We start from the raw sequence: 24,801 nt of genomic DNA, 5'->3' as shown, positions 1-24,801 counted from the left end.
ATCATAATACCTCATTTAAATGCTATCTCTGATGGCAGGACTGAGCCCTTGATTGTATCAACGCAAACATGCTTTTTATGGACTAAGGCTAAGGTTGGCCCGTAGTGTCTAAAGAGTTTTAACGGCAGTAGCACCAAGCACGTGCGCTGACAGAAAGTCTTTTATCACAGTTACAGGTAACATGATCATCAGGAAGTAGTGGGAGATGAGCGATGTTAGGGGGCTTATTCCTTCACCCACTTACTTCCCTGGTCCTTCTCGCATGAACAGAGAGCAACAATACCCGAAGTCCAAAGGTGCAAACAATTCGATGTTTATTGGGGTGAACTTCCAGCAAGCATGATTCCAGTTTCCTTCCTTAGTGTCCCACTTCCCACCTCTGACACCACAGAGCCTTATACCTGTGTCCTTGTTCCCATTCCTGCCCTTAGCCAAACATGATTCCAATTTCCTTACCCCCATTCCCTGTTCCCATTTCCCCCTTTAGCAAAACATGATTCCAATTTCCTTACCCCCATTCCCTGTTCCCATCTCCCCCACCCACACACCCAAGCACACACCCACCCCCTCACTTCCTGATTGACTGCAGACTATATAGTAAAACTTGAGTTCGGCTTAGCTACACCTTAACCAATCATTTTCCTGAAATTTAACTAACCAATCCTAACATATTGTAACATGATTATGTAACCAATTATATCCCACCACCTTAATTAGTTTACACCCAGCAACATTAATTATACAGCAGACAGGAACAATCACAGAACCAGACAGAGATTATACAGACAAACAATAGCAAAGAGGGAACTATAATGACAAAACAATACAGAAGTGAGGATTTCACATCCCAGTATTGATAAGTGAGTTCTTGCCAGACAGGATGCTATCAAACTAAGTTTCCTTTTACATCTTCTAGGCACTTCCCTTTCTCTGGAGGTGATAGGCACTATCAGGACAGGATTGTATTCCTAACAGCCCAATAGCACCTTATTTCAATGTGACTAGTTTGGAATGTGAGGATGTGACCGGTCGCTTCCCAACTTATGGCTGCCTCTGTTGCTTAGCCAAAGGCCTTAATTTAAGAACAGGGCCTCAGACTGTCACAGTAAGAGAAGAACCTTACACTGGCAGACAGTGATTTTGATTCTTTCTTTTATACCTCTAACTAGCCAAGTGATAAGAATACACCTAAATTCTTAAAGTACAGGCCTTTGCAGACAGGCCTGAATATCTATATCCTAACAAGCGGAATAGAAGATGCATGACTAACATCCTAGGAACGAAGTAGTAGCCAGACTCAAGCCTTTAAAAAGCACTGGCTGATTTAACATGTTGACAATTTCTCTTTAAATGTTCAGCTCCATGCTCAGGAATTGGCTATCAAACCCCTGGGAGACTGAAGAAAATGCTTATTGTATTGAAGTACCATCATCATTGTCCAACTACTGTACTGAGCATATAATTGTAGTCGGTCTATACATCTCTTGTGTTCTGTACAGTAGCTGTCAGCAGGCTGCGAGAACTTTGAGACCTATTCAATTGCAATAAAGAAGACCGGGCCTTTGAACTTTCCAACATAGCGCCACACTTAAATGGAGGAGCACTTAGAAAATGACATGCTGGCCACATCACAGTCTGAAAACTGACTAAGAGGCTGTTGTACTATACGAGTTGCAGGCTGGCCTTCATCTAATGCTGATTACTGCACAGAAATTTTACCGGGCGAACGCATGAAGTGATCCTAGTGTTAGTCTCTAGCAACTAACTAGGTCTATTAATACGCAGGTTAGCAGCCACAGTTTTATTTTCAAAGCAGCAACAGCCCATGGCATGATAGACAAAGAGCCAGATGCTCAGAACGTCAGTGAAGCTGCAGTAAATCACAGATTCCCCCCTGGTGAGGATCTGGCCCCAAATCCTCATATGACCTGTAACAATGACATGGAACTGTTTATTTCTTTTCGTTCCATAGTGCCAAGCCAGCACAGTCACTAAGACTGTAGCAGTCTGTATTACCATGGAGATCTAGGGCTGGCAGGGAACTTGAGGACTCAGTCCCATGGGTAGGGCTGAGCACAGATGCTCCTGGAGGATTCGGCAGACAGTTTCCCTGTGCCACCTTATCTATATCTAGTAGCAACTGGAAGAAAGGACACAATTTATGTTGCTTTCAAGCACGCCAATAGGCTCGGTCATATCGTACGCTGGCGGAAGTCAGCTGTGGGCCAGATTCTGCTCTTAGTGATATACCAGCATAAATCCAGAGTAACCTCACCAAAATCACTGAGTGGAGTTCCTCTCAATTTGCACGGCTATAAATGAGGTCAGACTCTGTCCCTGAGTGCCTGCAAACTGTCCCTGCACAGAGCTGGTTAGCACTGATGAATTTATTTAGTTATATTTCACATGAGAAGATGCTCTATGCACCATGCATAGAATAAACACACGCCCCGAAAATACAGCAATAATACGCCAGAACTTAGCTCCAACACAACAGAGCTTCTGTGAAACCTTTCTTGGCCTCCAGCAAGGTCTCTGTCATGGCCTCATTCCTGGGAGAATAGGTGAGCCTTGCAGCATGTCTTGAAGATCACTAAATCTCAGAAACTCTGCCAGTTTCTGCCCTCACGTTTGTCCCACCCACAGAGCTCTGGTAAGCACAACCGTGAGGGCAGCATCTGATCCACCAAAGAGCTTTGCTAGACCACATGGAATTTTGGATGGAATGGGTGATTGGACTGCACTTCAAAGAGACTCGCTGCTCCCTTTGCGTTGCTCCTTCAGCACAAGGGAGTGGAAAGCAGCCAGGGATTCCCTTGGCATGGAGAGCCCCCAGCCGGCATAGAGCTAATGGAGCTGGCTCCTCCACCACGTCCCCATCCCTGCAGCCTTGGCAGTATGGGTTGGGAGCCAAGAAGACTGGGTGTGGCTGGAGTGTTGGCAGACAGCCATTTGGGGGCCCTAGCCAGCTGGCATAGTTTAGAGGCTAGATTGTGCTAACCCTCCCTCTCAGCTGCACTCTGAGAAAGCAAATGGACAACAAGGGGGCCAGGATGTGCCCCAACATATGCAGATATTAGGCACCATTCCCCGTGCCATGCCCCTCGGGTGGCTGTTTACACATGTACAAGGCAGATGTTAAAAATCCTGCCATTCTGAGTTGGTAGCATTTTACACCCACTTTGCAGGGGGGCAGGGCTGTGGAGAATCAGGCCAACTGGCCCAAATACTTTAGTACAGTTGTATGTTTCCTATCTGCATGAATTGCTACTCTATTTAATTATGGGCCAGATTCTCAGCTGACTTACCCTAGTTTAACACCAGGGTAACTCCACTGGGCCAGATCACCAGATGGTGTAAATCAGCATTACTCCACTGAAATAACTGGTGTTATGTCAGTTTACACCAGCTGAGGATCTAGCCCATGATTCTAATGGGGCTACTTCTGAGTTACACTGCTGTAAGTGAGAGGGGAAGCTAGCCCTGTTTGTCACGTAGACCCCTGGGTTCAGAGCTTCTATTGTATTTTTTGGAAATGCCACAAAATTCACTTTTGGGTGGGGGTTGATTGTTAAGACACTCAAAATACATGCAGCCAGACAGCTTCCCATTGGCTAACCAACTGATGATGGTCAAAGGTGTCAATTATTCCATCCCCCATCAGTTTTCAATTACACGATCATGCTCCAGTCCAAATCTTTCTGGGAAAAGATAGAAAAATTGCAACAGTTTGGAAATTGCATCTCTCTGGGGCCCAGATCCCAACCCCTTCTGGAGGCTGTGAGCTCAAAATGCATACGTCATGTGGATCTGCAGATCTTGGAGGCTGTGAGAATTTGCATGACCAGCAAAATGGCTACACTCAGGCCTTCACTTGCACTAGAAGTATGACCAGATCCTCAGCTGGTGTGAAATGGTGCAACTCCATTGTCTTCACTAGGGCTGTGCTGATTTACAGGAGCTGAGGCTTGGGAAGGCAGGTCACCAACCCGATTGCAGCACTTCTACCTGATAGATGAGGGCAGTACTGATACCAGAAGACAGTGTCATTTGCCAATCAAAAGCTGAGAGAAAGTCCAGTGAGCCACCCAGACAAATGTAAATTCCGTTTGAGTCATTGCTTTTAGCAGGTTCCCATGCAGTAAGTCATATGCTGGAATGGTGAGAAAGGATAAATCATGCTCTAATACCCAGGTCAGTCATGCCACACCCTTAGAAAATATACATTTTATTCTGCTGGAGCAATTGATGTGTATGCACTTGATCCACTTCCTTTAGATTCATGCATTTCAGTGGCACATTAGTGAAAGCAAATCGGATGAATAATGAGAGATCTTAGTTGGCACATGTACTGTCACTGAGGATGGAGGCCCGAGCCCTCTGCATCATGCCAAGCTGTTGTCAGGCTCAGTGAGTCTGGGGCAGAGCTCACATTCACACCACTTACTGCCACATTCACCGGCATTCTTGAGTAATGGCGTGTGACACAGAGCAGACTAGCTTGTGCCTCAGTGGCTACTGGATTGGGGCTCTGCATTGTTGGGGGGAGCAAAACTATGCAATAAACTAAACCAGGACAACTCGGGGGGGACACAAGGCTTGATCTTCAGCTGTGGCTGAGATACGCTCAGAGCTGAGGAGCGGGATGGGAGAAAAGGAGGTTCTAACCTCCCCAATCCTTTGGCTGACTGGGAGGGGGGTGCCATTCTGGGGCATAATGTAGCTCTAGCAATATATAACTTCACACACCCCTTGCACGTTACCTCTGGAGCTTTGCTCACTCCGTCTCAGAGCGTCTTAGCTGGTGTAATTACCTGGCGAGCCCAGAAGAGAATGGTGTAACAGGAAAAAGCAACTAATACCAGGTGTAAGTTAATACAAGATCTGGCCTAAATCTAGGAGCCTTAAAATTCCACCTGTCGTGTAGCAAGAGAGGGTCCTGTTAACATGAACTCAACGATAGTCAATGGAATTCACCATGTAGCCAGGAAATTCCTGCAGAACAAAGCCTGATTCTTCACTCTGTTATGCCAGCTTATGCCAGTGTGGCCTTCTGGCTTCAGGACTAGACAACGGCAGCCTTTTTATTTATTATGAAATGCAATCGTCTCATTAGATGCTCAGCTGTTCTATGGTGATGAGCACGGGATAAGTGCGATTTGGTAGGTAGACAGATTCACTTAGTCTCCCCGGTGAATTAGGTCTACTGAATAGGAAATTACTGCATTTCATGAAACCAGCGCCAGGATAGCATCCATCCGCTGGTGTCAGGAACAGATACTTTGGGCATTGGGGGCTGCTTCAGCGAGTCAGTGTGTTGTCAAAGTTTCACATGCCCCGGGTTTAACAAAGTCACAACAAAAGTCTTAGTATTACCTGCATGGTCCTAGGCCATTCGTTTCTGTAGGGAAACCTGCAGCAGCCATTCCTCCAGCATAAAGAAAAGGAGTACTTGTGGCACCTTAGAGACTAACCAATTTATTTGAGCATAAGCTTTCGTGAGCTACAGCTCACTTCATCGGCATGTCGTCCCCTAGCTCTGGCCAGGGGGATGGTGGCCTAGCAGGAAGGGAAGGGCTGGGGTCTGTAAACCGGATGGACCCCACATATCCCTGGCTAGAGCCACCCGTCAGAAGAGCCTCTACTTTGCCTCCAGCTCCTGGCTTCCCATCTAGCAGCACAGCTGGTCGATGTGTCACAATGGCACTGGCTGCTCCCTCCAAGGAGGACTTTAATGGCTTGGGGCAGGGACTAAGGCCGGCCTCAAGAGCATTAACATCCGTGGCAACTGGCTGTGGCATTTTAGTCCTGTCCCAGGGAAGCACACAATATAGACGAGCTACTCACTGGCTCCACCCCTTTCTCCTGCCAGCCTCCCACCCATGTACAGCAAAGCCCCAATCACACGGTGTCGATGCAGAATAATTCCCACCTGCTCAAAATAAGGAGCATGCTTCAGAGATACCAAACCCTCCTCCTCCATCCCCCACGAGAGAAGAAGGATGGTCCAGTGATTACAACACTGCCTTGGCTTCAGTTTCTTCCTCTGCTACAGACTTCCTGTGTGACCTTGGGCAAGTCACTTTAGACTTACATCGCATCAGCTCTCCACCTGTAAAATGAAGACGATTTGAGATGCTTGCTCCAATGTTACCTTTCTTCTCTGATGTGAACAATAATTTTCTTCTGGTTTGCAGCCACAACAATGGAGGCGGGGATCGCATCAGGTGTCCTGACCTATGCAGGCTAATGGGTTCCCCGGCCAGGAAAATCCAGGTGCTGCAGGAACGAGGCTGGTGATTCAATAGGTGGCACCCTTCCCTCCATTGGAGTTAGCACTGAACCAGTGTCCGAATGGAATGCTGGAGGCGTTGTCCTCCAGGTGGGGTCTACGTCCATCACCCACAATGAAGAACAATAGATCTTTAAGAATGTTACCAAAACCGATCTTTGAATTATTGCTGGTGAATGATACAGGATGGACAGTCCTGGCATCCTCTGTTTAAACAGAAATCAGCTATGGGATGAGCAATGGCAGTGCCCATTTCCCAGTGCCCCTGCCAATCTGGGCATGAGAACGGAACTTTGTTTCTAAGACCATTTCATCGGTGGCATCTCTGCTGAGACTGGCCAGAAGAGACCAAGGACTGACAAGTGCTGGTATTTTTCATGATGCCACATTCTGCACATGTTTGACACAGGGCATTGGGCAACAATAACTTTCACTCACTACCCGCCCAAGGCAGAGTTGAACCGGCAACCCAGCAGTGAAAGTGTATCTATGTCTATCTATGTGTATCTAGGTCATGCCTGACTAATCTAATCGCCTTTTATGATGAGATTACTGGTTCTGTGGATGAAGGGAAAGCAGTGGATGTATTGTTTCTTGACTTTAGCAAAGCTTTTGACACGGTCTCCCACAGTATTCTTGTCAGCAAGTTAAGGAAGTATGGGCTAGATGAATGCACTATAAGGTGGGTAGAAAGCTGGCTAGATTGTCGGGCTCAACGGGTAGTGATCAATGGCTCCATGTCTAGTTGGCAGGCGGTGTCAAGTGGAGTGCCCCAGGGGTCGGTCCTGGGGCCGGTTTTGTTCAATATCTTCATAAATGATCTGGAGGATGGTGTGGATTGCACTCTCAGCAAATTTGCAGATGATACTAAACTGGGAGGAGTGGTAGATACGCTGGAGGGGAGGGATAGGATACAGAAGGACCTAGACAAATTGGAGGATTGGGCCAAAAGAAATCTGATGAGGTTCAATAAGGATAAGTGCAGGGTCCTGCACTTAGGATGGAAGAATCCAATGCACCGCTACAGACTAGGGACCGAATGGCTAGGCAGCAGTTCTGCGGAAAAGGACCTAGGGGTGACAGTGGACGAGAAGCTGGATATGAGTCAACAGTGTGCCCTTGTTGCCAAGAAGGCCAATGGCATTTTGGGATGTATAAGTAGGGGCATAGCGAGCAGATCGAGGGACGTGATCGTTCCCCTCTATTCGACACTGGTGAGGCCTCATCTGGAGTACTGTGTCCAGTTTTGGGCCCCACACTACAAGAAGGATGTGGATAAATTGGAGAGAGTCCAGCGAAGGGCAACAAAAATGATTAGGGGTCTAGAGCACATGACTTATGACGAGAGGCTGAGGGAGCTGGGATTGTTTAGTCTGCAGAAGAGAAGAATGAGGGGGGATTTGATAGCTGCTTTCAACTACCTGAAAGGGGGTTCCAAAGAGGATGGCTCTAGACTGTTCTCAATGGTAGCAGATGACAGAACAAGGAGTAATGGTCTCAAGTTGCAATGGGGGAGGTTTAGATTGGATATTAGGAAAAACTTTTTCACTAAGAGGGTGGTGAAACACTGGAATGCGTTACCTAGGGAGGTGGTAGAATCTCCTTCCTTAGAGGTTTTTAAGGTCAGGCTTGACAAAGCCCTGGCTGGGATGATTTAACTGGGAATTGGTCCTGCTTCGAGCAGGGGGTTGGACTAGATGACCTTCTGGGGTCCCTTCCAACCCTGATATTCTATGATTCTATGATTCTATGTCACAGCCACATCACCAGTCCCTTGAGCCTCATGGGGACTTGATTATAGACCCTGATGCTGTGGGGGTATCTGACACTGGACTCAGGTGTACATGTTGTTTCCCCAGGAGTAATGGTCCCATTAAGAGCTCTTGATGCTGCTAAGACAGTCCATTGAGAAGGGGCCTTCCAATCCTGCAGTAACACTGTGGCGAATCGGGCCGACTGTCTCCGTAGGGCATGCAGTGAGTTGGGGCATCTGAGATCAGAGACCACAGGCCAAAATCAAAAGGCCATGAACGAAAGAGGGCGCAAATCCTGCCAACTTCACTCAGGCAAAACTCCCAGTGGCTCCAATAACAGTTTAATCTCAGGAAGAATATGGTGAGCACTTCAGGATTTGGCCCTATAGATTTGAAAGGTGGGATTCTCTAAAACAGAGACTTCTATGGAAGCAGAATGAAGCCAGTGCCGAGCGCTTTATGAAGATCCCACCCTACTTGTCTTGTATTAGACACCCTTGAAGAATGGCTACCCTGGGGAGCAATCAAGTTCAGGAGTGGTTTCTCTGCTTCAGATTTCAGAGGCATGAGTTGCATTCTTCCCCAAGCACGAAACCCCCAGTATCTACATTACTGAGTCAGGGCTGGGTTCTGCCTGTCTTACTCACTGAGTAGCACCTACTCCAAGAGTAGTCCCATGCACTATCCTGCACAGTGCTGACACTGTGGCTCTGAGGAGGTCCACAAGGCCAGATGGGGGCAACCACTATAGCTCCAGGGGCGTGGTGCCAATTTTCCCAGGTGGGTATCTGGGCCGTAGGTTTCAATGGGACTAATAATATTCTTAAAGTTAAGCCCTTAGATGCTATTCGGGGTGAGTAAGGATGGCAGAGTTGGGCCCTCAGTAACAGAAACTAATTGAAATGGGCATTAATTTGCAAGGCACGTGTTTATTACATTTCCACAAGGGTTCAGGAATTCTCATGATGCTACCAGCACTCCCACTGACTAGGGACAGGAGACTGTGGCATGAATCGAGATTTGGCCAGACTATCATCGTCCAGAGAAATGAGTGAAGAAAGTTTTTGCATCCACCTTCCAGGGCCTCCAATGAGAGTAATCACATGCCCTTCAGTGGCCTTATTTCCACAGTAAGGCAACCAGAATGTGACTCTGAAAGCACATGGAGAAGGAACAAGTATAGGAAAATATTTGAGATTAATTGAGCATGTATCCAGATTCAAAACTCCCTGGAAGCTAACAAAAGAGGCAGGTAAGGCAAACTTGATGCCTCCAGCAGAAGCGAGTAAACGGTGGCGTTTCTGCTTTCTATTTTTAAAACCGGGCAAGTTCTGAAGAGTGTGAATTAGGCAAATAGCACGCTTCACTATCACAGTTGAACCTCAGCAATGTCACGAAGAACGCCAAAGCTCTCCAAAAAGTTCATTTTTCTTTCAGAGGGGGGAAAAAGGTTTGTTGACTATTCCACATATGTGAAATGTATCGGGGCCAAATTCTCTGCTGCTGTGGATCAGGGAAGCTCCGTTGGCAGGAGAGATGGTGTAGGGTAGAGAACTGCACTGGGAATCAAGAGACCTGGGATTTATTCCTGATTCTGCCACTGACCTGCTGCAGGACCTTGAGAAGACATTTCCCCTCTGTTTCCCTTCCCACCCTTTGCCTGCCTTGCCTATTTAGGCTGTACAAGTCGTATGCTCCTTGGGGCAGGGGCTGTCTCTTAGTATGTGTTTGCATCTAGCACAATGGGACCCTGGTGTTGGCTGGGGTCTCTAATCGCTACTGTTATACGAATAGTTCCAGGCAGCGCTACCAACTAAGGTTGCCCTGTATCCAGTGGCTTGTAACTTTGCTACCTTTCATCGTTTGGGCTGAAATTTTCCACGGCCGGTGTCTGTCTCAGGCCGAACTTTTTGAAAAAGTTTCAGCCATTTCTGAGAACAAGGATAGGTAAAAATATATTGCTTTGCCAGGACTGGAAAAAAAAATGCTTACAGCCCTTTCATTGAGACGGAGCACCTCCATGCTTGGGAGCAGGGACTTGAAATTTGGCAGGGGTGGGGGGTTGACTATATGTCAAGGATGTGCCTTTGCTGCCCTATGAAAAAACATCCACATTTGGCCAAGTTATAAGCCTTCGGGAAACTTCAGGTCACACACACTCAGGGGAGACTTGTTCGAGTTTGGCATCTGAAGTCTCAGAGGATTCCATCTAGACTGAGCGTGTTCCACCCAAGGGTTGCACGGGCTGATTGGGACTTTCTCTGCAACTACTGCTCCTGGCTGCTGTGGAGATGGGCACTGGAGCTGAGAGTGCAGAGAGAGTGGAAAAAATAGGATGTGATCATGTAATTAAAGACTGTATCAAAGTGCACACACGCAAGGGAGCCACATTAAGGCTGCACAGGCGACCACAACTCTTGCATGTCCAAACATCGGAGTGCTTGATTTTACAACCTTCGTGTTCTTTTAATGCATTTCCTTGGTTGTTAAAAAATTCCATCCTGTGTAATCATTAACGCCCACATGGGTCATCAGCTGGGCTGGAATCCCCCTCTTTTGATCTCCCTCTTTTAATAAGCCTGTGTTTTGTGGGTGACAGCAATTAGCAGACACTGGTTGACAATTTGGCCCATTGTCTCTGGGTCAGACTGACCTGGATCTAAATATAGAGCTAACCTGAGTTGGACACCTCTCTGAGAGTTATCTATCGCCCTTCGCAGTGTGTAACACAGGGATGAATGAATGAATAACTTGGAACGCCACCAAGTTCAGCATAGGATTTTATAAGTTTACTGAACTATAAATAAAATACCAACCTATGCAGATTAGAGGAAAAGAGCCAATGCAAAATATCCCTCCAGTTCCCCTTATTCATTTCCAGGAAAGCATGTCCTTGCTTGAGACCTGAATCTTTAGGGGGCCAAAATCTCTCTCCCACACAAGCTAATCAAAAGGAATCCAAGAGATGACGTCACCTATCATGGTGAAAAACCTTGGGGTCACATTCCCAGGGCCAGCTTGTGCCTGACCCTCACCCGGAAGTGCACGTGTGGTGGAAGGACTCAACAAGACTTCCTTTGCCCCCCTCGTGCGACCCGTGCACTCTAGAGACCTGATCCCCTACCCGATGGAGTCCGTGGAGCTGTGCTTTTTTCTAGTGGACACTGAGCACAGGGTCAGTTCCCTCCCTGCTAGAGGGGAGCACAGTGAGTGCCCTAGAGATGGTGAGGAGATGAGGCTATAGCTCCCCTACACAATGGCCCAGCAGATCAGGGAGGCCATGCAGTAATTCAGGCTGCAACCTGCAGAGAGGTGTAGTAGCAGTCACCCAGCATATGTGCACCTGGAGTTCTAGGGAGCATTCTGTCTCTCCAGTGTGAATACCCCTCTCCCTCCCAATCCCCTTTCCCCCCTACTCCCCCCACCCCCGCCTAAGTGACACAATGCAGCTGTTACTCATGCCTTACTCAGGCAAACACTCACTGGCTGAGTAAGGAGATCAGCATCTGTTCCTTTAGTTGCTTTTTTGCTGGTGAAAAATCACATTCACTATCATATCTAGCATGCGTCCACCCACGTGGGGGGCAGGGCGACCTGCCGGGATCGTCCCTGCAATAAACTCCTCATTCCTCTGTGTATGACAAATGACCCGTCCCTATGGCAACTCTTTGCGGCTTCACAATATTTTCACTTTACTGTGTAATTGAGTCACAGCAGAAGCCGGGGGTGGAGGGGTGTCAGATGTGAGGAGGGACTGGCTGACACTTGTACAGAGAATTTTTCAGGGGACTTTATAACATCGTGTACGGTCTGCATGTTGGGGCAATAGTAAAAATACAGGCCCTGATTTTCAGCACATGCTTCAAGTTAACAGGATGTCAGCACAGGCTTAACAGTCAGCAAGTGGTGAAGTCCTTTGCTGAATCGGGGCCCGTTTGATATGGTTTTCAGTCTGATTTCTAGTCAACAGCTGGGATGTAGCGTTGCTCTCTTAATCACGGAGCCAGGGTGGCAGGAGCCTTGCCAGGCTCATGGGTCATGCAGAACTGCAATGGGGTATTTAGGTAGTCCTCTCCTCCGAACACCCGCAGGAAGCCCCAAAGGGGCAGGGAAGGGATGGAATCATGGCTCCGTCCATGCCAGCCAGCCCCGTGAGGAGGAAGCCACATGGGGGCAGGGCGGGGGTGTCATCAGGGCTGCACACCCCGAAGCATTGTTCCCCCAAGGCAGCGCTCCCCCTGCAGCACACTGATAAGACAGTGCCCCGCGGGGAGATGATGCAGAGGCAGAATGGAATGCTCTCGCACGGGGGAACCTATTGGCATTTACCCATAAAACTCTAATCCTTCCAAGCCTGCAAGGAAGGAAAAGCCCGGCCCTGCACTAAATCTCCTACAATCTTAGGTGCAGATCTTGCAGACCCTTATGCACCATCTTAGCCGTACACAGCCAGGCAGTCCCATGGACATCCAGGCGAAGTTTGGGCATAAGGTTTTGTAAGGCTGGACTCTGGGTATATGAGGAGAGCCAGCAGAGGGCTACAGCAAGCCATCCTTTCCAGGCAACAGGTGCTAGCAACACCCACTTTCCTTAGGCACCCAAAGTCTGTTCTCAGAAATAAAACAGTCAGTATGAAGGACAGTTAGAACAGATGCAGCAAGGAGGGAAATCTTATTGGCACGCCAGATGTTGCTCTCCCCATAAGCTGGCTGAAAAGCAGCAAACACTTGTCGGGATCTTTTTGAGAAAAACGGGGTGGGAAGGGGGAGGGGGGGAGCATTTGCCAAAGATTTCGACATTTGCCTTCTTTGGACCAGGTGTAACTGGAAGGAGGCCAACCTAGGCCAGCGCCAGGGTCAGTCAGCCGGGCGGACTCTGCGATCAGATGATTGCCCGCGGAGCCTCTCTGGGGGGACAAACACGTGCCTTGAGCCCGCACGTGGACCGGGGTGGGTGCAAGGCGCTGCAGGCGGGCAGCTCACGTGTAAGGGGAAGCCCTGCCCGACTTTCACGGCCTGCCCGGGCTCTTCCCCCCCACGGCCCCGCTGGCGGGTCCCCCCTTTTCGCTCCGGGCCACGCATTCCTCCCGGCGGCCGCCCTGCGCACCCAGGGGTGGCGCCCGCCCCGCCTCTAGCCGCGCTCCACTGGGCTGACGTAGGCCGACGCTCCTGCCCCAGCCCCGCCGGCCGCGGCCAGGGCTATATAGAGCGGCGGCCGCAGGCGGCTCCCCATGGAGCGCGGGCAGCTGGGGCCGGGAGCTCAGCGCGCACAGGGACCCCGCCCCGTAGTGAAGCCGGCCGGGAGGCCAGGACGCCGCCGTCTCCGATGCGAGCCCTGCTGCTGCTCTGCGCGCTGGCCGGGCTCTGCGGTGAGTTGCGGGGGGCGCTGAGCCCGGAGCCGCCGCGGTCCGGTCGCGGGGCGTTCCGCCGGCCCTCCGGGGAGGGAGGCGCGGGGCTTCCCGCTGCAGGGCAGGCAGGGCGCTCGGGCTGAGCAGCGGTCAGGTCTCCTAACCCGTGGCTTTCCGTGCGGGACCCGGCTGAAAGAGCCCGTGGTGCTGTAATCCGGATTAGAACCCCCTGTTTCCTTCAGCCCGGCCAGCTGAGTCGGTTTTGCTCCTCTCATACTACTGACCATGGGCCTGTGTTGCGCTGTCCCGGGGGGTCCGCTTTCCCCTGGTGGCCAGATGGAGGGAGGCTATTCACTCTTTAGCAATTTGGGAACTGCTGAAATCCCTCTAGAAACTGACTTAGGTCAACCCCTGCTCTGTCTCGTGGGGTAGACTGGCCCCCTGCAGTCCCCCTGGGTTTTAGGTCTGTCCTAGCTAAGAAGAAAAACTTAAAACCCAGTCTTTGGTTTTTAAATCCTTGGACTGGCATAAGTGAGCTTGCATTTGAAAAGCTCAGCGCTGATTCTTTAGTGACTCACTTGCGGGTGATGGCATGTGTCCAGTAGCTGCTTAATGTGTGCTCCGAGGTAAACCCTTTTGCCAGCTTTGATTTGAGGGGTAGGCCTGGGATCCTGATTCACTTCAACATGTCTTCATTCTGTTCTGTAGGGTGCCAACCTGCTGCTAGATTAGAACTAAATGCGACCGAGCAGGAGGAAAATGTGCCTATGGTATGGGACCACAGCGTGGATGGGAGCACCAGGCCTTCAGGAATTGACTATGAAGATGCTGAAGAAGACGACGAGGAGGAGGAGGAGGACCAGGACCCAGCAGTGCCTATGTACATTGTAGATGATTCAATTAGAGGTGAGTTGAAGTGACGCTTCTGCGTGTTTGACCAGGATAATGTATCACATGGACACAGGTCACTTAAAAGATGGAGAAATCTCTTCGGGTGAGCTTGCTCAGTACTTCGCTACTAACTGTTACATACAAGAATAATCTTATTGTTCTAAAGATGACTATTTTGACAAGCCTTGAACTTGCCTTCCATTGATTCGTGCATCCTAATATTACACTGCTTGGTTTGCCAAATATATTGGCAACCAGTGGTGTGCAGGATGTTGAAGCAGTGTAGCATTCCCAAAAACCTAAAACTTTCTAGCCGCTATTCTCTGCTAGTGTAAAAAAGAGTACCTGTGGCACCTTAGAGACTAACCAATTTATTTGAGCATGAGCTTTCGTGAGCTACAGCTCACTTCATCGGATGTGAGCTGTAGCTCACGAAAGCTCATGCTCAAATAAATTGGTTAGTCTCTAAGGTGCCACAAGTCCTCCTTTTCTTTTTGCGAATACAGACTAACACGGCTGTTACTCTGAAATCTGCTAGTGTAGTTACTTTAAAGTCAGACCTATGAAGTGGCTGGACTTTCATATGTGCCCTGTACTTCCTGCTCTCACGAGGTGCTAGTTGGTGTGGAGTACTTGCAAAAATCTGGCTTAGAATTTTTTGACTTGCAATAAAATCAATGCAAATTCTCTGCTGGGGAGTAGCTACAGGGTGACTAGCAAGCACCAGTTTATTGTGCAATGATTGGAGTATGTCTAGACTAGGATAAAAGGTGGGTTTTTAAATGGTAGCTACTTGTCTTGTCCAACATGTTCTTAAAACATTAGTGTAGGTGGGGCAAGCTTGTATTGTAACATGTTAGGTGGTTGAGGTGAACCCTAAATACAGCTTGTCCGCACCAAAGCTTTTAACTTAAAATTCACATTAGCAAACATTGTATCTTTCTGTTTAGATGAAGCCTCCAAGTTGCCCGTAACTGTTTTGTATGCCTGCGATCCAGGAAAGCACTAGTATATCTAAAATGGTGACTAATAGTACAAGGGCTTTGCCTGTTTCCTGTTTGGCCCATGCCCTTGTATGTTAGGGAGGCTTAATAGGGAATGGCAATGGAAAAAGTCGGAGAGCTACTTACAGGACTTGAGGTCAGATCTGCAGTCTATAAGGTTGTCCTTGTATTTAACATCCAATAGTCTGCAAGCTCCAGTGTGCCATGGGGCATGATCTGGTTGCCATTAGTCAGCGGAAAGATGCCCATGATTCCAGTGATAGTTCAAAGGATCTGGCTCTTAGACACAAGCCTGAGCTACAATGTTCTAAGTAGAACTTGCTTCTTGTGCAAGGTGGGTTTGGTCTGGGCCCATCTCTGATCTGTTGTGCCGAATGGTCTAGGCTTCCGTGAGAAAATGAATCTGTCAACATAAGTTGGGCCTGAAATGTATTGGTTCATGGGCTAGATAATAGTTGCACTTGAAACTGGGCTGTTAACCAGAGGCTGCTGTTTTATTGATGGCTATGGACTTTTTGCACTGGGCTGCTTAAAGTCTTAAATTAAATTTAAACTTAAATTCTTAAACTTAAACAAACTTAAATTCTGCATCAGATTGCTTCCCACACCGTACCCGAAGATGCCTCGGCAGCTTTCTAAGGATATACAACTTGCAAACTATTGTTGGTTTGTATTAATAAAACCACCAGGACAATTGGACAACAGCCTTTTCCTTTAAACCCAAACTTACAGGTTGAGTCCTGTAAGGTAAGGGATGAAAGAAGGACCTGCTGTCAAAGTAGATCGATTGTCTTGATCTGCCAAAGTTAACTGAACAGCTGACGCCCTTGTCCTGACCATGTGGCTATTGATGGCTTTATTCTTCTAGGGGAAAAGAAACCAGACAACTAGGCCAGTACTTTTTGGTTTGCCTGCTGGTATAACTAATATCACTTCACAGTCAAAAATGTCTGCTAGCTGACGATGTCGTCTTTTGAGTAACCAAAATACATGAGAAATGTAGTTAATAAGAACTTAAAATGCTCAGGTGTATATTTGGAGGCTTTTCTGCAGCTAAGTAGACCCTGGTTTTATGATAACCAGGGGGTTGAACTAGCCTTTATGAGAATGGTAAGGTCATGAAGCAAAGATCATTGAGAATCTATGGCTTATCAAATTGGTTTGTAAGTTGCATCATGCTGTGAGAGAGAGTAAAATATTTATTCTAGAGTATGTGGTGTACTGCTTGCACCCATCTGCAAAGAAAGCAAGATCAATAACTGTAGTTAACAATATATTTCCATATTTCATGAAAAGGACTAACACTATAAATGGATTTTCCTTGCTGTGCATTCATGTGTATATTATCTGCATTCTAGAGGCTGCTAGGACTGTATATTATAGCTAAAGAGAAGTAGCTTGTCCTCTGTATTTAAGGATGCTACCATCTTCCTTTTGGAATGTAAAGAGAGGCCGTATAATTGCCTAGGCTAGCAGCTGAAGTTAAAAAATCATTTGCAGCATCATTAGTTTTCTCAAATGTATCTAATCTGGGATGACAATAGCAACAGTAGAAGTAGTAGACCTGAAGTGACTTCAACTCTGGTGTGAATTTCCTTTCCAGTGTAAGATGTGAAGAGCTCTGAAGTAGGCGTAGTTACACACAATCTAGCATATTGCACACACTTATTCTCTATCTGTGTATCCCACATAGCCATTGGGGATACCATCACTAAGGTGTGAGGTCAAATTCTGCCTTTACAGGGGCCTGCTGGCACCTGGTTGACAAGCGCTACCTCCACTCACTGATGCGGTGGGGTGGGGAAGTCCTAAGTCAATGGTTGCGGAACTTCACTCAAGTGGACCAAATCCTGTTTGTCTTGCAATTATTGTGAATAGTCCATTTGGGCCAGTTCTTCATCTTGGCTTAAATGTGCCCCTGTAAACTAATACAGCGAGGATACCTTAATCAGTGTTTTATCTAAACTAAAAACCATGTGAAACAATGCTTAAGTTTTCCCTTCTTCCTTCTATAGGGGTCATGTCTGAGGCTAAGTGAAAGAATCTTGGCCACAGAATGCTTAGCTATAAATATTCATTTGCATACGAATGCTTGCGTTGTTTTTTTTTCTTCCCCAAGACTCACTTCCTCACCCTTTTGCTGTAGGGTTAAGGCCTAAGGTATAATTCCATGTTGAACGGGATTAGCTGTTATAAATTCTGGACTGAACGTGACTTTGTCTCTTTCCCAGTTGAACCGGTGATTAAACCCAAGCAAACGAAAACAGATCGGGAAAAGAATCCTGACAAAACAAAAAAGAGAAACAAAGGGAAGAAAAATAAAAAGAAGAAGAAGAAAGGGACACCATGTGAAGCAGAATACAAAAATTTTTGTATTCATGGTGAATGCAAATACCTAGAAGACCTCAAAGAAGTAACATGCAAGTAAGTTACAACTCAGATGTTGTCTAGATTATAAGAGTGTATCTGAATCTAGGGCAAGGTACTCATTGCGAATAATGGCTTAGTCAGAGGGAAATCAACTTGGTTCAACCTCTTGGATTGTCACGCAAGAGAAACTTTCCGCCATGTAAATTAGATGATGGTGGAATTCATAAGCTGCATAACGAGCCACTGAACTCATCAGTTGGCCATAAAATTGAAAGCAGAAGGAATGAAAAGGCGTGCCTTCCTGAAACATCACACCCAAACTGATCTCAACTTGTTTTAATACCAGCAAACCTTGGGCTAGAATGATGACTGCATTTCCTGCAAATTCTCTAACACTAGCACCTGGACCCCTGTGTCAATTGACTGAAATGTCACCTGAAGGTGTCTGTCTGCTTGCTTGGCTTCAGACAGGCCACCCAATGCTGCTGGAACTAATGCTGATCTTAATGTGGGTTATTTTCAGGTGTCGTCAGGATTATTTTGGTGAACGCTGTGGTGAACAGTTCATGAAGACTCAGAAGAGAAATGACACAGACAACTATTCAACAACGATATTGGTGGTGGTAGCTGTTCTGCTCTCCAGCATCAGCTTCATTGCGATTGTCGTCATTGTTATAGCACAGTAAGTATAGCACTTCCAAGTCCATCTGTCTAGCTTAATTAAATAGGAGCTTGCGCAGTACGGTACCATTACGGAAAAATACTCTGGGGTTACACTGCCGCAGAGCAGGTTAAGTGTGCTCGGCCCTTCACGTGCATAAAATAAGACTGGTCCCTAGTTTACAGTCCCAGCGCGGATTTAAAAAAAAAAGTGAACTGATCGATCAATGGAGATGAGTTTGTAAGGTGACGACAAAGGTGGTTGGCCGTGCATGGAGCACGGGGAGTCTGGGTCGGTCACTCATGTTCTGTTGTATAGCTTTGCCGTAGCTGGGAGCAGAAGTGGCACTGGAGGACACGCAAGTGGAGACTAGTAGTGAAAAATGCTAACTTGTTTAGTTGAACAGTCTCTGTTACAAGTAGATAATGTCCTCTAACAGGAACATGGAGCTCCCATTGATGTCCGTGGGGAAGGTGGGAAGTGGAGGTGGAGTATGACTGTATAGACCTCTAAATGTACTCTTAACTTCATAGGAGTAGGCCATCTAGATCACTAATCCCAGCCAGAAAAACTGTGTAATATATATGCTTAGTGTAATCTCTATGGACAAGAGGTTGATTGGCAAGAAACTCAGGCAAAACTCTACCTCTATACTCGACCAAACCTCAATATATTGGACACATAACGGGAGGGAACAAAAGTCATTCTTGTCAAGAGCAAACTACATCAGTTTACAAACAAAAAACGAAGTTGCATAAGTAGCTGCCTCTTGGAAAACTGAACATGAGGGACATGGAGTAACTGCCAACCCCAAATCTCACTGATTTTTACCAGCATCTTGGTTCAGATGGTGATCTAAATGACGTTTATCTTGGATAGGCATATGCAGGGGCGGGGAAGTAAATGGGAACTGTAGACTTCCGCCATGCCAGGTTCACAAGATCATGTCTTCAAGGCTAGGTGCCCAGAAAGCACAGTGAACTTGTGCTCTAGTATATTGCCTTGATTCTTATCTCCATGATGTTACTCATGCAACTGGGTGACCACAAATGAAGTAATTCCATTGTTACACTGGTGAACTAGAGCCCAGGCTTCAGTGAAGCATTCCTCATGTGGGCATGTGTCAATCAGATATCTGTCCCTTCCTCTATTCCCCTAAAATGTACAGAACCGCCCTTCCCAGATAAAGGCGGAGGGCATTGAATGTAGCCAAAATCTGGAGCTCTATCCACAATAAACCATTTGAAAGCTGTTCTTCCTATCCTTGGCAAAATTAGCCAGTTGTGAGCACTGTGTGGTAGCTGATAATGTGTGAAATGCATTGATGACACTCTGGTTTGTGCTTATGTCCCCCTTTTTAAAAACTTTCATGTCAGTTAGGGCAGGCTGCTATATGATGTGTAGTGAACTAGCATAGAATGCCACTGTGGAACTTAAGCTGGCTACGCAATAAATTGTACTGTACTGCAGCCTGGGATAATGCAAAGCAAACCCCAAAGCCAGGATCTAAAATTAGACTAGACAGACTACACTATAATAACTGAATCAGGTACATGCTGTACCTATTCCTGCAATTCAGGAAACCAAGGTGTGCACTTCTGTCTGTTTGTTGCTTCATACTTAAGTCTCATTTAAGAAATGCTGATACAGACACAAATGGCCTTAAGTATTCACCACATTACAGATGGGATACTTCTTTCATACTCTGTGGCATTGTGAAGAGTAACTAGTTCACATTTGAAAAGCACGGGGGGGGTGATTAAAATAGGGATTATATATTAGTGTGGGATAAGACCAGTTTAATTTTATTTGATCAAACTAGGACCTTCCACAAATGTATCTTTAGGCATAAGTCTCAAGTTTGCAAAAAACTGTCTAAAATCGTCCAGATCTGAAGCCACCCTTGGAAAGAGCCGCTGGAGCTGAAAGTTCATTGAGCATGCTATGTGGTGTCCAAGTGCTCTGAAGATGAAGTACTAACACCCTTATAACAACCACATGGAGTAGTTAAATGCGACTTAATTTTCTGTCGGATATGGAAGCTGCTTATCTTTCTGAAATAGAATGTGGGGTTTTTTTACATTCTCCTGCAGACCTATGCTTTGGGCAAGAAGCCCTCAAAGTCTTAAGAACAGAAATAAGACAGTAGTTAAAGCAGGTGCAGTTGCAGGTGGTGGTGAATTCTTGGCTTCTATTCCGGAACCGTTGTATAATCTTGGACAAGTTACTTAGGGTAGAATTTATCAAAAGCGCTCAGCCTTGGCCTGTTCCCATTGGAAATCAATTGGAAAACCGATCAAAATGAGGATTGTGATATTTAACCCTTTCTTGTAAAGCACATGGATGAAAAGTCCCATGGAAATGTCCAGTATTCTAGAACTTGGAATTTCCTTTTGCTGGACCCAGCCCTGGAGCTGTGCATGGATTACAGCAGTGTATGTTCAGAGCTGGAGAATGCTTGGCAAACAAAAGCAGTTCTCCTGCCTTCTACAGGCTGGTTCCTTAGAGCTACAGTCTGACTATTGGAGGATACGCTTTAGGGATGGGGGGCAAACATACTCACTCAGAATGAGCTCTAAACCCAATGCTTTGACTCCACAGGCTCAGGAAAACGTATCCTCAATGTGAAGAAAAGGAGGAAAGAAAAAAGCTCAGACAAGAGACTGGAAATGGCCATGTCGGCGTGTAAAGGAGAGCGCAGGTACAGAATGACATTGCCTTAGTTTGATATTCTAAGCTTGTACCATCCACAAAACACTTGCACGCTTCATAATTTCTGCATAACCGGGAGTTTTAGACTCTTGCTCTGTGCACAGCTGTTTGGAAACAGGATCCTAAACTCCTGGTGTGGGTAATAGCCTTGTGGGTACTTGGAGAACCTGTTTCTTGTCTTATGCAGAGGCAAGGGATGGGAAGACCTTGAAATGCCTGATCACAGTGAATGACCTGGTAGCCTCTTGTCTCCGTCAAACCTTGACAAACATAGACCTGTGCAGAAATTCCTGCGGCTGTAATAGCATCCACGCTCCCTTCTGTGTCTGCTTTCCCCTGGCTCACAGGAAGGGCTGGAGCTGAGGGAAAGGCTCACAAAGGGAGCCATTGGCAGTATGGGAGTCGTACAGAGCCTCCCTCCCCATGGGCTCTCTGGCAGTTTGAAGCGTGTGCTCCTTCTGAGGCCACAGACTGCTTCTGAGTCATGACAGAAGAAGAAACTGAGCGTGGGCCGCCTGAGGGGAGGGTGCCAAGCACTCCTTTCCCTGTCACGGCCTTTTCTATTCATTCTGTTACCGAGGGAGGCTGCGTAGTATCTAAGTGACGTCCGCACTTAGCTCCATGAAAGTTCATTCAGACTTGGCCTTGGAGACCAAATTTCCTCCATATTAGGAAGCTTGTGCTGTTCTAACGGCTTGTCCCCACCTCGGACTGCAGGAGCTGTATTTAAACATGAGGAAAGGAAATGTGTCTAGTCAGTCAATACAGACCTCGTCCACTTGAGTGCCTACAGTGCTGCCAGCCTGCCATGATGTGGGCATCTGTCCTGTTGGAGAACTGACACCACCAGCATGTATTTGCAGGGGAGGGGTAAGAGGAGAAGGCAGCACATGTCCTAACTGAGTGCTGTAAAGCAAATTCTCTTGCATGTCACGTGTTGGCTAAAACCTTGTCATGTCCTAGCTGCATCTAAATGTGAACTAGTGATCTCCATGTGACTTGGTATCCTGGCAGTTCTTTGAGCCATCCAGTTCTTCTTGGTCTTCCAGTCCTCCCTAAAATCTAGCTTTATCTCACCTACTTATGCAAAATCCAGATCGCTTACTGCATTAAAAAAAGCAATCTCTTCCCCCTCTCTTGGCTAAAGGACTAGGTCTGATCTCAGAGCCAAGGACCCCAGGCATATCTAGCTCATTGACTATAAGGGGCTGATGCAGATGGCCAAGAAATAACTGGAAAGAATAATCTTGAGTACAAGCCATGGGGCCACACCTTGAACTGTTGTAAACTGTAGTTGGTGGATATATGCAGATTTACACCAGCTGGGCATCTGGCCCCATAGCTTTAGATTTATGCCTGGACCAGTTGATACTTACTGCTTTTTCAAGGAAATAAGTATTCAGGCCTTAATAGAAAGGCAGTAAGAAACCCCAAATCTTTCAACATATAGACTCTGACAGCAAAGACTGTGTTCAGTCTGCTGTGGCTTGACTTTCAAATCGGGTCATAACTTGCATTGCCCTTCACATGGTATGATTTAGTGTTTGTCTCTTGCAGAACATGAAGCTGAAATGACCTTTGCCAAAGCGACAGAGTAACTCCTTCATGAAGATGCATGCAGGAGATGGCCAGTGTTGGAGCCACTAGGAGCTGTTGCCAGGAGGCCCCACTCAATCAACATGGATCCTGTAAGGAGGCATCTGAAGAACAACTTGATGCTGAGAAGCTAGCTGGGCAGGGCTGCTGCCTCCACATTGGGCAGCCAGGATGTGATGGATGTTGCAACTAGAGGGTTAAAAGCACCACTGTTAGGAGCTACAGGAACTTCTGACATTGGGCCCCATCCAGTCATTGATGGAAGACTACTATCTTTCTGCTGCTACCTGGATAATATTCCTTCTGACTCTTGCTGTTTGCTGCAAATGTTGTAGAAAGTCTCCCTTTAAGGGAGATCATGGCTTTAAGGAGAACAGAGAGCTTGTTGCCCCTCTCTGCCCCATTGTTACACAAAAGGAAGTGGGACCAGATTTGATTAAGCTTGTTCCCCAGACCTTTATGACTGGAGGTGCACTACAGGTGTGGGGATGAGCTTTCTTCTCCCACCCCTGTGATCCTACGTGCTGTATCTGCTTTATTAGCAGCAGGCCAGGAATCTGAAGGCTTGTCTGCACCACCGGGGTCTGAATTCTAGGGTGCTGTGGACTAACTGGTCTGTGTCGACCTTGCTGGTGCACGCTACAGATTTACCTAGTGCAGAGTTATAGTCCTGTTCCAAGCAGTAATGCACACTGGGAAACTTGCAATGCCAGCAGGGTCCACATAGTCCAGTTTGCGCATGACATACTAGTTCAGACTAAAGCATGGTGTAGACAAGCCTGACTCTGGTTCTTCCCCAAAATCTACTCATGATATCTCACTGAAGATCCCTTTTGTAATAAACCTGCGCCCTGATCCTGCGAACGCTTAAGCACGAGTAATTCCATTGACTTCAATGGGACTATTCATATGAGTGAAGTTATGCACCCATTTGCTGGACTGAGTGATTGCTTTGGAGTCTCAATTAGAATCATAGAATATCAGGGTTGGAAGGGACCTCAGGAGGTCATCTAGTCCAATCCCCTGCTCAAAGCAGGACCAGTCCCCCACTAAATCATCCCAGCCAGGGCTTTGTCAAGCCGGGCCTTAAAAACCGCTAAGGATGGAGATTCCACCACCTCCTTAGGTAACCCATTCCAGTGCTTCACCACCCTCCTAGTGAAAGATTTTTCCTAATATCCAACCTAAACCTCCCCACTGCAACTTGAGACCAGTACTCCTTGTAGATTGTCTCCAGGTTTTTCTTCTAGTACCTTGGACAATGAAAACCTTTGTTCTAATTTTAAGTTCATAAGATCAAGAACGAGGTGCTGTTGCCCAGCTAAGATGCACATTAAAGAAAACATGAGCACTCTGAAATTCCAGAAAATGTGGAACCAAACCCTTAGTTTTCAGGCATTCCTTGGGTCTTTTTTACAGAACCTCTGCCAGATAATTTATTAGTCATTTGTCTGTGATCTCATTGTCCATAGCTTCCTCCCTGGGCTTCCAGATCTTGGTACACCAGACCCTCGCTAGAACGCAGGATTTGGGATCCATGCATGGTACTGCATTAATGCAGGGACCGCATTAAAATGAATTGCAATTAAAGTAATTAAATTTGGCATCCATGGCTGCGACTGCGTTAAATGCGAATTCGTGCTCTATAGAGGTGCGTTCTAGCGAGGGTCTGGTGTACTTCCAACTAAACATCAAGTAATAAAAGATATATAAAATGTTGTTGTTTTCTAGATTCAGTAATAGAGAACCTCTTCTGGAGAAGAGCTAGAGTCAGATACTACTGCTTGCTGAATATCAACAATATCTTTTATAGATGTTGTGACACACACACACACACACACACACACACACACGAAATGCACAGAATTTTCTAAAGTACTTTGTCTTAATCTCCTTTTGCTGACCTGTGTCCTTATGATCTCATTTGAGAACTTTCCTTAACAGATTCAAACCAAATCTTATGCATGAAGTATTGCATTCTTTTCAGGAGTCAAGTATGTTTATAATTTATTTCAAAGGCTTAATAGAAAAATCTTTTCTGATGGTTAAGCAAAACTGTAAAATTAAATTTTATTTCTGTAAAGTATGTAAGTACAGAGTTTTATACTATTGTAAATATTTATTACTGTATTTAATATTTAAGGTATGTGCACAACATAAAGGAAACCTATTTA

General features: G+C 46.6%; 1 protein-coding gene across 1 annotated transcript; it reads left to right on the top strand.

Annotated features, from left to right (window-relative positions):
* The first annotated feature begins 13,240 nt into the window (after nucleotides 1–13,240).
* Nucleotides 13,241–24,474, top strand: AREG (amphiregulin). The gene is made up of 6 exons (XM_074949919.1): nucleotides 13,241–13,414; nucleotides 14,102–14,299; nucleotides 17,520–17,712; nucleotides 18,182–18,340; nucleotides 20,921–21,020; nucleotides 22,589–24,474. The coding sequence occupies exons 1-5, from the start codon at nucleotides 13,372–13,374 to the stop codon at nucleotides 21,006–21,008; spliced, it is 681 nt and encodes a 226-aa protein (XP_074806020.1). The 5' UTR covers nucleotides 13,241–13,371; the 3' UTR covers nucleotides 21,009–21,020; nucleotides 22,589–24,474.
* The last annotated feature ends 327 nt before the right edge of the window (nucleotides 24,475–24,801 follow it).

Source organism: Natator depressus, chromosome 4, assembly GCF_965152275.1.
Source record: "Natator depressus isolate rNatDep1 chromosome 4, rNatDep2.hap1, whole genome shotgun sequence".
NCBI lineage: Eukaryota > Metazoa > Chordata > Testudines > Cheloniidae > Natator > Natator depressus.
Note: the sequence above shows the minus strand (reverse complement) of the source record. Positions and strands in the feature narration are given on the sequence as shown.